The 15,508-nt window shown below is 39.7% G+C and overlaps 1 protein-coding gene across 2 annotated transcripts in view; it reads left to right on the top strand.

The window, feature by feature from the left end:
- The window catches only part of LOC137281598 (propionyl-CoA carboxylase beta chain, mitochondrial-like), a 60,594-nt gene extending 45,625 nt beyond the window's left edge, over positions 1-14,969 (top strand). Inside the window, exons 8-16 of one of the 2 annotated variants that reach the window (XM_067812931.1) lie at positions 2,418-2,484; positions 3,171-3,291; positions 4,440-4,521; positions 6,509-6,632; positions 7,563-7,670; positions 8,963-9,063; positions 9,831-9,929; positions 10,868-10,967; positions 11,877-14,969. In XM_067812931.1, coding sequence (XP_067669032.1) covers positions 2,418-2,484; positions 3,171-3,291; positions 4,440-4,521; positions 6,509-6,632; positions 7,563-7,670; positions 8,963-9,063; positions 9,831-9,929; positions 10,868-10,967; positions 11,877-11,998 — 924 coding nt within the window. In that variant the 3' untranslated portion in view covers positions 11,999-14,969. Of the gene's footprint in view, positions 1-2,417; positions 2,485-3,170; positions 3,292-4,439; positions 4,522-6,508; positions 6,633-7,559; positions 7,671-8,962; positions 9,064-9,830; positions 9,930-10,867; positions 10,968-11,876 lie in introns of both variants that reach the window. The other variant, XM_067812935.1, reaches the window with a different exon arrangement.
- The last annotated feature ends 539 nt before the right edge of the window (positions 14,970-15,508 follow it).

Here is a 15,508-nt window from a genome sequence, read left to right as displayed (position 1 = left end):
GGCCTATTCTACCCCGAACCTTCACGGGTCACCTTTCATGGCAAGCATGGGTTGCTGAAGGCCTATTCGGCCTGAAGTGTAATGAAAAGGAGCCCAGTCTTTCTACCATTTTCCGAAGCTGCAGTAATCTTGGCTTGAAAATCAAGACTTGCCTCATTTAGGGCTTTTGCAGAAAGGGCTTGATAACAAGGACCAGATTGAGGTTCGGGGACAGACTATTGGAATCTGGACAATGTCTGTTGATGAGATGACCTTTCACACCAAATATGTGATGTTTGGAATTTGCTGCTTTTGATTTCATGGAATGGATGGAGCAGATGGTAGTTATGGAGTCATGCGATTGAAGTTAAGTGTAGAGATGGGAAATAAATATTCAACAGGACTGCTTTCATCCTGTACTGTAGCACAGAATCTTTAAGTCAGTAAAATTTAGAAACAGAAGTGCCATAGTTGTCTTCCTTCTTGAAAGCTATAAAATACTGGTTTTGCTATAAATAGGGAGACTGTGGTTGGGGGTAGCCTAGTGTTTGAGATATTTGCATGCCATGCAAAAATTCCTGGGTTCGAGTCCTCATGGTTATACGATATGGGAAGCTCAATTCTGGTCTCCCCTGCCATGATATTGCTACAAAAGTAGGTTTAAATCCATTTAGTCAGTCAGTGCAATAAATTTGGAACAGATTTGTTTTGACTCTGACTCTTGAATAAATACTTAAACTGCCATGATATTACTTGAGTATTGTTACAAAAGTAGGTTTGAATCCATTTAGTCAGTCAGTGCAATAAATTTGGAAAAAAAATTGTTTTGACTCTGACTTTTGAATAAATTCTTAAAATCTAAAACACTACCTCTGCACAATTTCTCTGCAATTCCAGTTACATGCATGAAAAAGTATTCAAATTAATTCATTTTTTAACTTGAGCTGGAGTGCACTGCATTTGTGAATGTTTACATTCCTGCACTCCATATAAATGCACTCTCCTCATTCACTTGTGTGAGGAACATTTAATTGAAGTATTGTGAACAAATAAACATTTGAAGGTGATACAGTCCACGTGTTCAGAAGATCTATTCAACTGCAGTGTTGAAATTGGGAGCATGTATATTTGTATTAAGATCTACAGTTCTCATTGTTTAGATTAATGGTATTCCATTTGCGGCACTGCAAATTGTAAAAGTGTCTTTGTCGAAATGGCTTGATTTTTTTAAATTCGTCTTGAGGAAATGATGAACTGATTGTGTTTAAAGGAGATTTGGTTGTTAGTGGCATTTTTGTGTCAGCCTTTTTTGGAAATAACCTTTTTCGCTTTAATTGTTTTCTTTGACAGGACATATTACCGTGTTACCATGGCCATTTTGATACTGCCTCTGCCATACTTAAAACGACTGTAGCACGAGGGGGAGGATCGTATTGGTCAATATTGTAAAACAGACTGTAGACCATTGTAGTGCTATGATCACTGGTGAAACAGTAGCACTGGTTCATGAAACGGGAATTTTTTTCCTTTGATGTTACTACATATTACTCATCTTTGTCATTTTTGTGTTAGAACTGGCACTGAATCAGCTTATCCAACTTTTATCCAGGCTAATAATGTAAACTGTGTATTCGTGACATAACTTTGAGGGTCATGCTTGGAAGAACATCATACTGAGTGTGGATGTATAGCATTCTAATAATATTGTTTGATGTAGGATTGCTTTTCTGTTTTTTTAACTTTGAAAACATGTTTCTGTGTAAATGAGAGATTTCCGAAAGGAGAACCTGAAAGAAAATATGGTCATGGCAAGTTTCCTTCCTTCTGTTGATGGCACACTTCAAACTTTTTTTCATTACAGAAATTATTTAGAATGTTCAGAAGGAATGGAAAAACTCTCTTCTCAAATGTTTCATGTTTTCAGCTCTTTCCTGTTGGAATGCCAGACTGGTTTATGAAGAAAACCAAAATAATATGGATGTGTTTTGAATGCATTTGAGATTTTCCTGCAGTGCAGATATATTTAGATATACTGTTATTTTATTAGAGAAACAAATGTGTTATGTTATAAAGGATATTTACTGGTTTTGACGACTGAAAAATGTGACACAGACTATTCCACCTGTGATAGGGTTTTTACTATTTTCTAAATCGCTGTACAAGCTACAAACAAAACATATGTAGTGATTCTGAAAAACAAATCTTTGAAGTCATGAGTCTTGTTTCATGAAGTGAATTTTACGGCTGAGATGGTGGTACCTGCGGAACTACAACACCGATTTATGACGGTCTTAGTGTTGAGAATGTGTTGTGGAACAAGGTTGTTGTGTTGTTACATTTCTGATTTTGTGCTAATAGCGTTGTTACTGTTACTGTTGTTTGTTGTTGTTTTGTGAATTGTCCGAGTAGATGCTTATGCTGTGCTTTTGTTGTTGCAGTCTGTTACTAACGAGGACGTAACTCAAGAGGAACTCGGAGGTGCTAAAACACACACATCAGTCTCAGGTAGGTTGAGATATCACACATACTGCTTAGCCTTACCCATCTTGCTAGGTTGATATCACAGGTACTCTAAAGACTTGCCTATACAGATGTGTTGATATCACAAATCCTGCACAGACTTGCCCATTTTCACTAGACTGGTATCACAGATACTGAACAACTTGCCCATCTATGTTAGGTTGATATCTCAGATATGACACAGACTTGCCCATCCTCACTAAGGTTCATATCACAGATATGGCAAAGGCTTGCCCATCTTCACTAGGTTGATATCACAGATATGGCATAGACTTGCCCATCTGTACTAGATGGATATCACACATACTGCATAACTTGCCCATCTTCACTAGGTTGATATCACAGATATGACTTAGACTTGCCCATCTTTACTAGATTGATATCACACATACTGCATAACTTACCCATCTTCACTAGGCTGATATCACAGATATGACATAGCCTTGCCCATCTTTACTAGATTGATATGGCAGGTACTGGTTTGCCAGTTGTGATTGCATCCACTGGTTCCATATTATAAATGCTTCTAGGGCAAGCCCAAAACAGAGAGGTCATTATGTCAGATGCTGCACAGACTTGACCAAGTCAGACTGGCTGTTATCATAGATATAGTTTAGGCTTTTCATTTGCCAGTCTTTATTGCCAGTCCTGAATGCCTTTTCCAACTTCAGGCGTAGCCCACAAGGCTTTTGAGAACGATGTTGATGCCCTCCTGCAGCTCCGGGAGTTCTACAACTATCTCCCCCTCAGCAACAAGGACGATGCCCCTATCAGACAGTGTGATGACCCATGGTCAGTGGTTTTATCTATCAAATCAAGGGTAGTGGAGCAGTCTGTATCACATTTCAGATAAAATGTGGTAAAAATGTCATTAACCGCAAACATTAAAGCAAATTTGATTTTATTTTAATATCAGTGGTGAAATTATGGATTTATCTTGATGTTTTGGCTCATCTCATTCTAGCCTTATGTTATATGTATATGTTTTGTTATTATCTGACATCAGTCCATACATATGTAATGAGTGTGTTATAAACAATTCCCTTGTGTCAACATGAAACCGTCAGTTTTATTTAATTATAGCTGTAAACATTCCATCTGTATTATTGTTGATCTTTCTTGTGGCACCTAAATTAAAAAGGAAAAAGAAAAATGATTTCTACATCATCATATAAGCTCCCCTGGTGATATTCCGTCACCCCATGGAGTCATCTCCCCTTAATTCGAGATGCCAGAGCATACCCTTTTATTTCATTTCATCGTCACATATTCTTGTACCTTTGTCAAACAGGAACGTAGTGTGAAGAGGGGATGTATATGTACTTTGTGTATAAAGAAAACAACATAATTAACTAACAAAGCAGCATCTTGAGCAACTAAGCCAGTGAAATAACAATGTGATGAGAGGTGAGTGAGTGCTTGAGTAAGTTTAGTTTTATGCCACAGTCAGCAATATTCCAGCTATATGGTGGCAGTCTGTAAATAATCAAGTCTGGACCAGACAATCCAGTGATCAACAACATGAGCATTGATCTGCAGTTGGGAAGCGATCATATGTGTCAACTAAGTTCAGTGAGCCTGACCACCCGATCCTGCTAGTTGCCTTTTGTGGCAAGCATGGGTTGCTGAAGGCCTATTCTACCCCAGACCTTCATGGGTAGGATAGGAGGTGGAAGCCAGAGATGTACACATCAAAAGGCAGTTTCTGGTATTTCAGAAAGGAAGAGATGTTTACACAATTTACTAGGCTCATTGAAGAGTGCATCAGGGGCTGGTGGGTGTTGGAACTGAATCAATTTACAATCTAGCCAAATATGTTAATTATGTCGTTTTCTTTGTTACCCTAGGTTTCTATGCATCCTTTCCTTTCCATGTTACATTCATGTTTATCTGTTGGAAGGAAAATCCTGTCCATTGTTATTGAGAATTTTCTTCTTCAGGGACAGACTGGTTCCTGGTCTTGACACAGTTGTCCCCCTTGAAACCACAGCTGCCTACGACATCAAGGATGTCATACAAGGGGTAAGCTGGTTTGTAAGTCTGGTTGGTTGGTTGGTTGGTTGATTGGTTGGTTGATTGGTTGGTTGGTTTAACTCTGCACCCAGCAATATTCCAGCTATATGGCAACATGTCTGTAAATAATCGTGTCTGGATCAGACAATCCAGTGATCAACTTCATGAACATCAATCTACGCATCTAGGATACGATGACATGTCTCAGCTAAGTCAATGTGACTGACCATCTGATCAACTTTTATGGCTAGTATGGGTTGCTGAAAAGAAATTTTACCCCAAATCTTCAAGGGTTATTATATTAGGCAGTAATATGAGTGGAAACAAAGACTAAGATACATAAATGGACAAAGTTCAGAGTGCAACTCCTTTTCTGATTGCTGTATGGTGGTGACCATCTTCCTTATTTGCTATCTGTGGACAGTGAAACAGCAGTGTGAGGTTATGTACGGTTGGAAATTAATTAAGCAGCCCCAAGTTCTAAGACCTGTAACTGGAAGATTTAGAAAGAAGACAGTTTTCCTTGGTGATATGTGAAATTGACGTAGCTCAGTGTGCCGCACAAAGTGTAAGTATGAAAGTCAATGCACATGCAACAGCGCACAGACCACATGAAACGTCCACTAGCACATCACTGAAATCAACTTTATACTGATCACAGTTTACACTCTCTTTTGTCAATTTTGTTTTGTTATTACCATTCAAACAGTGTCATGGCACATCATTGAAGTCAACTTTATACTGATCACACTTTACACTCTCTTCTATCCATTTTGTTTTGTTATTACCATTCAAACAGTGTCATGGCAAATCAATGAAATCAACTTTATACTGATCACACTTTACACTCTCTTCTATCCATTTTGTTTTGTTATTACCATTCAAACAGTGTCATGGCAAATCAATGAAATCAACTTTATACTGATCACACTTTACACTCTATTCGGGGCGGTGGGGTAGCCTAGTGGTTAAAGCGTTCGCTCGTCACGCCGAAGATCCGGGTTCGATTCCCCACATGGGTACAATGTGTGAGGTCCATTTTCTGGTGTCCCCCGCCGTGATATCGCTGGAATATTGCTAAAAGCGGCGTAAAACCAAACTCACTCACTCACACTACACTCTATTCTATCCATTTTGTTTTGTTATTACCGTTCAAACAGTGTCATGGCAAATCAATGAAATCAACTTTATACTGATCACACTTTACACTCTGTTCTGTCCATTTTGTTTTGTTATTACCATTCAAACAGTGTCATGGCAAATCAATGAAATCAACTTTATACTGATCACACTTTACACTCTGTTCTGTCCATTTTGATTTGTTATTACCATTCAAACAGTGTCATGGCTCATCGTGAAATGTGTAAACTGTGCTGACATTTCAGCATGGACAATGAAAGTTAAATCCGTCCTGTTTTGGAATAAAATGCTGCAACGTCAAGTCTCTGTCACCATGATGTAATAAACAACGTAATGTCACCTTGTTACAGGATATTCAACCCGTCAACATTTACTATTCACCAACATAATGAATTTGTAGGTTATATTTATGGCCAAGCTTTCCACAATAGATGTAGAAGTTCCTCGGTGTGGAAAAACCAGGGTGTTGCTTAATTAATTTCCAACCATATATGACATTTTTGCTGGCTACCTACCATTTCAACAGACGCAGACGTCTGCTTATTGCTTTAATGAAGCACTAACAAGGACTGAAGTTGATCATGAGTTTCATGACATGATTATTGGCAAGAATGCTCATTCGATCACTCAGCAGCAGTGGTGATTTAAAGGCAAGAATTTTTAAATGCCAACTCCTTTGGATATGTTCTTACTCCATCGTCACATTACTCTGAAACATCATGTTTCCCATAATAATGGAGTCGAAATCCGTGAATTCTTGACTTTATGTGCATCACTCCTAACAGTTCTGATCTGATCAGGAAGCGGCTGCTACAGCTGGAGTGTTGCTGACTTTCTTGTGACACTGTGTTGACAGGTGGTGGACGAACAGGACTTCTTTGAGATAATGACAAACTATGCCAAGAACATAGTGATTGGGTTTGCCAGAATGAACGGCAGGACCGTGGGACTGGTTGGTAATCAGCCTAAAGTGGCAGCTGGTAAGTGATGCAGAGTCATTAGATTCTTTAATGTGGATGTGATATGACTGTGTGATGAAGTTTGGACTCAGGAGTTCGTGTGAGATGTCATTTGAACCATGAACTTAATGGATCAAAGAACAGGCTGCTGATCCAATCAGATGTCAGCTTTCAAATATGATTTTGCTTCATTTCACAATGATCTAATTTCTTGATTCAAAAGTTATTGTGCAACATTCTATATGTGGAATTTGGGGCGGTGAGTACCCTAATGGTTAAAGCATTCGTTCATCACGCTGAAGACCCAGGTTCGATTCCCCACATGGGTACAATGTGTGAAGCCCATTTCCTGGTGTCTCCCACCATGATATTATGAGAATATTGCTAAAAAGGGACGTAAAACTAAACTCACTCACTATTCAGAGTTTGTTAACTTGACTGCTTTCAAGAAATATGACATGATTTTAGGAATGCTTCCCATTCTAGTACTGGGAGGTGAACTGATTGGGAGGTTCACCTTCTTGGAAGATCTCCTCATAGTTCTTTGCACTTATTTTCATTACTGTACATATTCATTATTGTGGAGTGGCTTTTGTCTCTGTAATTATGAGCACAAATGTTCTTCGTTAATTAATCATCAAAAATATTTCATGTTTGTAGTTCACTTGGGAAGGATTCTAAGGACACAGAACTTTTTTCTTCCCTTTCATTGTCTGTGTTGTGAAGGTTTGGAGCTGCAATGATAGGCTGTACTCTGGTTTTGATTTTGAGCTGCCTCATTCAGACTTGGGGGAAGGATCTGAACATGACTATGTTACAAAATGATCTGTGTTGTTATGGTTTTTTGTCTGTTTGCAGCACTAATAAAGCTTAGGTGAGATTCAGTAGGTACCATTAGTAAATGCAAAGCTAAGGATCTAATTCAAACCTTTCTGTTCATTATTCCACCAGGCTGTCTTGACATCAATGCCTCAGTGAAAGGGGCCAGGTTCGTGAGATTCTGTGACGCATTCAACATCCCAATCATCACCTTCGTCGACGTCCCAGGCTTCCTGCCAGGTACGATGACTGGGGGTACTTTTGCTCACAACAATGCATTAGAGGTCTGGAGTTCTTTAAATGCACTATTGTTTTGTCAACTATGATTTTGTTGACTGCATCATCGTGTCAGATGTTTTGAGGTGATGATAGATTAAGGGGAGGTAATTGCAATTGAGTGGGGACACAATGCATATTCTGCAAACCATGTGTTTTGCTTGTGGTGGTTTTCTGTATTCTTGGGTAGAAATAGCAGTAAAAGTGTATGGTTATCATTAAAATTAGTGGCCTACCACTACTATTACTACTAATACTACTAACTGAAAACATGGTGGACAACACAATCCAGTTATCAACAACAGGAGCATCAGTGTATAAAACTGGGTTATGATCACTACCACTACCACAACCACTACCACAACTAGTGACACCAATGAAAATAATACGGCCATTTCCACACTGGAACATGGTCATGGTGCTATGTCCTTATTATCCTGGTTAATGGATCACTGTGCACTACCATCACTACCACTACCACTACCACCACTACCATCACTACCACTACCACTACCATCATTACCACTACCACTACCATCACTACCACTACTACCACTACCACCACCACTACCACTACCACTACCACCACCACTACCATCACTACCACTACCACTACCACTACCACTACTAATGATACCAATGAAAATTTCCACACTGGAACATGCTCAAGGTGCTATGTCTTTATTATCTTTGTTGATGGATCAATGTGCACTCCATGTTCACTCTGACATCCCTAAGCTGCCTGTAAGGTTGACAGTCACTCTAACATCTTATTCCTCTGGGCACTCATTACTTAGATGTGATCTTCAGCAACCCATGCCTGTCACAAGAGGCAACAAAGGGGTCACTACTTTAGTGCTGATCTCCACATGGCATGGACGTGCTTTAAGCACAAAACATGATAGACATAATTGCCTGGATAACCCAAGCTGCCTGTGAGGTGCTAGAAGGTTTTCTGTATGGTAAACAGTGTCAAGTTTGAGCAAACTCACTTGATTAAGGCATAACAACATAGGCACTTCATTGTGTGAATAGAAATTCTCAGACATAAGGCTGACATACACAGTCACCCATTCAGTGACTCTCAGTGACCAATCTTGCTTAGCTTCACCTAACTGTGGCATACGTTCCATGCACAAGATCACACACCACCACTGAAAGTATACAAAAAAAGTCTCAAATCTTTATGATGAGCTTTCATCATCTGTTGATCATCTCTCTGAGTTCATCATCGAGTTCATGTGTTTCCCCGACAGGTACGAGTCAAGAGTATGGAGGAATTATCCGTCACGGAGCCAAGCTTTTGTATGCATATGCAGAAGCTACAGTGCCCAAGATCACAGTTATTACCAGAAAGGTAGGGAATCCTGCAGTGAATCATCAAATATTCACTAACACAGGCATGGCTGGCCAAGTTGTCCAGGATGAGCCTGTGACGATCCGCATTAGAATTGATCTTCATTAAGCTGTGTCTGTAGTTAAAAGTGTTGATCACTGGATTTTCTGGTCCAGACTCGATTATTTATGGACCGCTGCCTGTAACTGGAATGTGGCAGCATAAAACTAAACTCACTCAACCACTCACTCACACTCACTGTGGAGAGTTCTGTCCCCTGTGTTCTCCAGGAATGTGTTGTGAGTTTCAATCTTACTTTGCCCCAATTATGGTCTTGGACTTGTCAGCTTTGTACCCTTGGCCATTGGTTAATCCAAAACAGTAAATAGTTGGAAACTGCCTCATTTTAGACTCCCACCCCTTGCTGACAAGTCCTGGTATGCTCCAACTCACTCATTCACTATTTACTGATTAAACTGATGCAGTGTCATGCAACACACCACTTAGTCGCATGTGTTTTACAGAGAAAATGACTACAAATCAGATGATTATGTGTTCAAATCCCGGTGAAGCACAAGTATGTTTCCCTGTTACTCTGTGTCATACAAGTATTTTATTCTCATTTGATAAGTGGGTGAGTTTGGTTTTATGCCTCTATGTAGTGGTGTACTTATTATCAAAAACCAGTCACAAGAAGCATGTCAGTGTACAGGAACCCACAATATTGTTTTACGAAAAACAGTGTCCTTGAGAACAAAACACCCCTGATGCAAGCGATGCTGTTGCAGGCATATGGCGGTGCGTACGATGTGATGAGCTCAAAACATCTCCGTGGCGACACCAACTACTGCTGGCCGACTGCGGAGGTTGCTGTCATGGGAGCTAAGGTGAAGTACTGTTTGTTCTGAGAGAATCATAATTGTAATAGAGTGTCCGTTCTTGAGGGTATTATTTGTTGATGATTCTGTTTATCCTTAATGTAAAGATGAAGGTTCTGAGCTGTTATTCTGGTTTTCATAAGTTAAGACCTGTGAAGGTCCGGGGTAGAATAGGCCTTCAGCAACACATGCTTGCCATTAAAGGTGATTCTGCTTGTCGAAATAGGCAACTAACGGGATTGGGTTGTCAGGCTCGCTGACTTCGTTGACACCTGTCGTTGGTTCCTAGTTGCCCAGCTGGCTGCTCACTCAATTATTTACAGACAGCTGCCATATAGTTGATATATTGCTGAGTGTGGTGTAAACTAGACTCCCTCATCACAGACTCACTCACTCACTGACTCATAAGTTAAGAGTGAAGTTTTGTTGTCATAAGTGAATTCTTATCGTGGTGTGAGGTGTAAACTAAACTCACTGACTCACTCCATAAGTTAAGGGTGATTTTTTGCTGTCATAAGTGAATTCTTACCTGTGACTGTGAGGAAGCATCTCCCTGAGGGTATCATTTGGATGGTGCACTGTTTATTGTGAGGGAATCACGACCTGCAATGAAATATCTCTCCCAAGGTCTTAGTTTGCCTGAGTCTGTTGCCTATCCTACAGACTTATTTGCATGAGAAAGAAGTACTACATGATCTGCTGCAACAGCAATGTGTGTAAGAATTTGTTAATGATTTAGCTTATGTCGATATATGCTACAAATAGGAAGCCAAAAGCACTCTTCAACAGCATTTTTTTAAACCTTAGATATTAATTCAGTAATAAACAATGGTTGTTTCTTTTATTTCTACCAAGACTACACAGTTTTATTAGAGATTAAGACTTAGGGTGTATTAGGTGGTAGATATAAGTGATATTTCCCTAGTCATGTCTGTATGCCCCACCAGGGTGCTGTGTCCATCATCTTCCGAGGCAGCAACACCCAGGCTGAACAGGAGAAGGAGTACATTGACAAGTTTGCCAACCCCTTCCCAGCTGCTGACAGAGGTAACTTTGACTCTTCCACAAGTGCAGCACAGAGTTCCATGGGAATGCCTAATGGTTAAGGTGTCATCTCGTTGAGGACCCGGGTTCGATTTCTCACATGGGTACATTGTCTGAAGCCCATTTTTAGTGTCCTCTGTCTCTCATTCACTCACTCACTCACTCACTCACTCACTCACTCACTCACTCACTCAAGATTGAGTCGAGGTTTACATTGTTTGATACTCTAAAGGTACAGATGAAAACAAGACCTTACACTTTCAAGGAAGTCCAAGCCAGTCTGACAATTCAAATGTAAAATCTCTCAGCCGGTAAAACTGTTCAAACTTCCAAGCAGGTGTAACTATTTAAATGTAAAACCTCTCATTTGGTCTTACTATTCAAAAGTAAAACCTCTCTTCACATCACAACTCAAAGTAGTATCACTCCGAAGTTGGCATTGAGGTGGCAAAGGTGTATGTGGTAAGGCCCCAGTAGGTCCTCAAGTATTAGGGGAGGTGGGGTAGCCTAGTGGATCAAGTGTTCGCTTGTCACACAGAAGACCCGGGTTCAATTCCCCACATGGGTACGCTTTGTTAAGCTCAGTTATTGTGTCCCTTAGCCTTGATATTGCTGGAATATTGCTGGAATATTGCTGAAATCAGTGTAAAGCAGTGTGTGAAATAAGCCCCAAACCCAGCCAGATATCAGGGCTGGTAAGTTCAAAATGTTACCAGCCCAAAAATGATTGAACCAGACCAGATCAGGTGAATTTACTCACATGTGTGGAACGTGGTAATTTTTTTTACCATACCATCATGATAGCTAGCCGTAAATTTTCACTTTCCTTCCTTTATTTCATACACTGTGTAAAGCTAAACTGAAATCAAACTGACTACTCAAGTACGGTTGAATGTTCTGGGCATGTTCCAGGGTACGTCGATGACATCATTGAGCCCAGGACAACAAGACAACGAATCTGCCAGGACTTGGAAGTCTTATCCAGCAAGAAGATGGAAAACCCTTGGAAGAAACACGCCAACATGCCGTTGTGAGGATACAGAGGTTTTAACATTATAGGCAGACTTTATCTATGTGCATATGTTGGTAGCTCAGCTGAAATGCATCAAGTGCTGTTTTGGACATATGTGTAAAGTCAGATCTTTATGTGTGTGTGTGTATGTGTGGTTGATAACGTAAAGGGAAGATATATGTAGATTGGTGTTTGTTGAAGTATTGATACGAAAACATTGAAGTAAGTTGTGTCGCACTATATTATGACATTGAAATGACTTGCCATTATGTAAGTGAACTGGAAGAACATGCAGTCAAAGTAAACTTAGCCTCAGTACTTTTCGTTACACTTCAGTACTGAGTCTAACAAAACCTAGTACGAGGTCGCATCTGGTAACCTTTGAACGACCTATGACCGTCCAATCAAACGTGAGAAGACTGAACAGATTTAACCAGTCAGACAACGGCTACTGTTTAGGGTTTGGCGGGACTTAAAAAACTCATTAGTCACTGACACTGATCCCTCAATACATAAAAATCTGCATAAAAACACAGGTATTTGACCTGCTGTTTATATGTTTACGATGTTCTGATGACACTGTTACCATTAGCTAATATTTCTGCAAGCTGACATCCTTGAATGTTGATGAAAACGGTATTTTCTGTGACTGTTTACTCACTGTTGACAGTATTGTAGCATGCTACATGTGCATTACGTGGTAGCGATTGTACGCAAAATAGTATTTGGAATTGTTTGGGTACAAAGCTTTCCGAGGTAAAAGTTCAAAAGGCATATGCGAATGTCCACTTTCTCAATTTGGTAAGCTGTGTTCTGATAGGTCAGTCTCAAAGGTACTGAAACTAAGTTTACTTAGACTGGAAGAACGTGTTAACCATATTTCAATACCTCCCACTATCAGTATTGATCTCCATGTGAAGGACACATGTACTTTTAACTAAGAACCCAGACTTGTTGTAAGAGGCGAGTGTTTGAATCAGTTGGCCACTCACTGACTTGGTTGATGCATATCATTGTATTCCAAATGCATTTATTGATGATCATGCTGTCGACCACTGGATTATGTGGTCCCAACTCGATTATTTACAGATCACTGCCATATAGCTGGAATATTGCTGAGCATGGCAAAACAAAACAAGGAACTCTGTTTGCCGTATTTACTAATTTTTCATCATAGTTGTGAAAGGGGGGCCAAGTAATCTGGTACACCCTTATCTGCTGTGGAGACTTGGATGCAATATGGTATCAGAAACCTGCAACCGTAGGTTCATGTTCCAGTTCACCCTGTTTGAGACTTTATCAACACCATACACATGGTTTTAGGTTTTTGGCAATGTGGTAAGTATCACGTCAACTTTTCTTCCAAATGAAACTGACTTGACATAGCATAACAGAAGTATTGTTTGAAATGGCAGAGGACATTCAAAGTGCATTCAACCGACGTTTTCAATGTTTCTAGGTCTATCAGCACTATACTTTTGGTTTAGGGTTGTACTGCAACACTGAACCTTTCCATCCAAATGAATCTGACTTGCTGTGATATACTTGAAGTATTGTTCAAAACAGCAATATATTTTTAAAATCCACTACTGGTGAGGAAACGCATTCACCTGACATCCGCAATGTTTTTAAGCCAGTCAACACTATTGACATGGTTTGGGCTTGGGGTGGTGAACATCTGGTGCTCCATCACTCACTGCATTACCAGCGTCCGAGCATGGCGGTAGGAAGATCGCTTGTTGATTATTTCCCTCACATTAGTACAGTGACCACTGATTCTTGCCTTCCAAATGAAACTGACTTTCTGTAATATGACTTAAATGTTCTTCGAAGCAGCATTAGATTCAAGTTCCACAACTAAGTTGGTCATCTTTCTGCCAAACTAAAATGAAAATCAGATGACCAAAATAGATGATATATCTCAAACAAAGCTGACTACAATGTCACTTCTCATACTACCCACAACTCCAGGGTCCAAGCTTGATTGTCTCAGGTATTTTGTGATAGAACTTCCATGTAATTGACTGTATCATATCCTACTCACAGAATGTAGAGCACTGACTCTATAGGATTGTGAAAGGTTTTAAGGAGATTAAGATTCCCGGTAATTTTGCTGACTCACGTTTCTCCACAGCTTCTCCCAAGTCATGTGTCAGCTTATGTGTATCATGTACCATGTCAATTCAGTGTTTCTGTTACAACAACCTGGGTCCTGATCCACAAAATGGTCATTGCGCTACAACATCTGGAGACCTATGATCAACTATACAATTACAACAGATTGTAACGTTACAAACATTATTGGATCGGGACACTGCTCTGTGCGTTGTGTTAGCTCTTTGTTATGATGTTGTTTTGGGGTACACGCCATGGGTTGCATCCACTACCAGAGGTCCTTGTATGTAGCTGGATTTGGAGATAGACTATCCGCTCCTAGATTTTCAAGATCTGACTAACCATGCCACTGTCTGTCCCTGAGAAGCGCTGGTTATCCACTTGTTCAGAGTTGCCACCCTTGGGTATATTAGGATCCTGTTATTGTGGGTTGCAATATTGTTTCACCTGGCTTGTTTCTAGGTTTTGTCAACACCACACCCATGTAATGGCTTTCCGCAAAGCCAGGTGAATATCTTAGACTGGTATCGCTTTCGTCCCTTGGCTGACATGCCCTAATGTAACAGGAATACTATTCAAGAGGATTAAGCTGAACTTACACAAGGGATGGCAATTTTGTGCTGATTTCATTTCAAATCTTTTCAAATTATTCTGTGAGAAGTCAAAATCCGTTGAGAAACCTTGATTCGATGAGACAATAGTAAGTCTTTAAGCGGCATTTTGAAGTTGTTATGTATCTTTAAAAGATCTTGGTCATGTATTGTTTTTGTTGATGGTCAGATCACTGTTTGTGAAAAACATGCATTTGTCACTCCTTCTATGGAAGCTTGTGTGATTGATACAAGATGCAACAAATGAATAAAGACACTGGGAACATGTGTCATTTCTTTGTAAATTTCGAGTGGATTTGTTGTGGATTTCCTCCATTATATGATAGGTGAATTCAGTTCACCCATGCCAAAGTTACAGAACCAGTAAAATTCTACCTTTCCTTCTTCAACATGGCAACAAGCTGAAACTTTATGATTGTTTTTTTTCCGTCAACACACAGTAAACAAGGTAAACACACGACAGAGATACTGCTTTATTATATGTTTACCTTGTTTATCGTGAGAATTTGATGATGTGAGGTCAAAACATGAACAGGACCTATTTTTATGGATAGACAACTACTTTGTTGCAATAGATGCCTTGGTGTAGATGCTAACATTGTTATCGAGAGAGTGATTCATAACATTATACACAAGGAGAATATATATTTGAGTCTATACAATTCAAAAGGTTGTTGTGCAGTATGATGACATTTGACATTTGAAGTCAGTTCATTCATGTCAAAGTTTACAGAACCAATAATCTCCCTTATTTCTTCACCATGGCAACGAGTTGCAACTTTATATACCTCCCAAGCTACTTGATT

This window comes from Haliotis asinina, chromosome 4 (assembly GCF_037392515.1).
Source record: "Haliotis asinina isolate JCU_RB_2024 chromosome 4, JCU_Hal_asi_v2, whole genome shotgun sequence".
NCBI classification, from domain to species: Eukaryota; Metazoa; Mollusca; class Gastropoda; order Lepetellida; family Haliotidae; genus Haliotis; species Haliotis asinina.
Note: the sequence above shows the minus strand (reverse complement) of the source record. Positions and strands in the feature narration are given on the sequence as shown.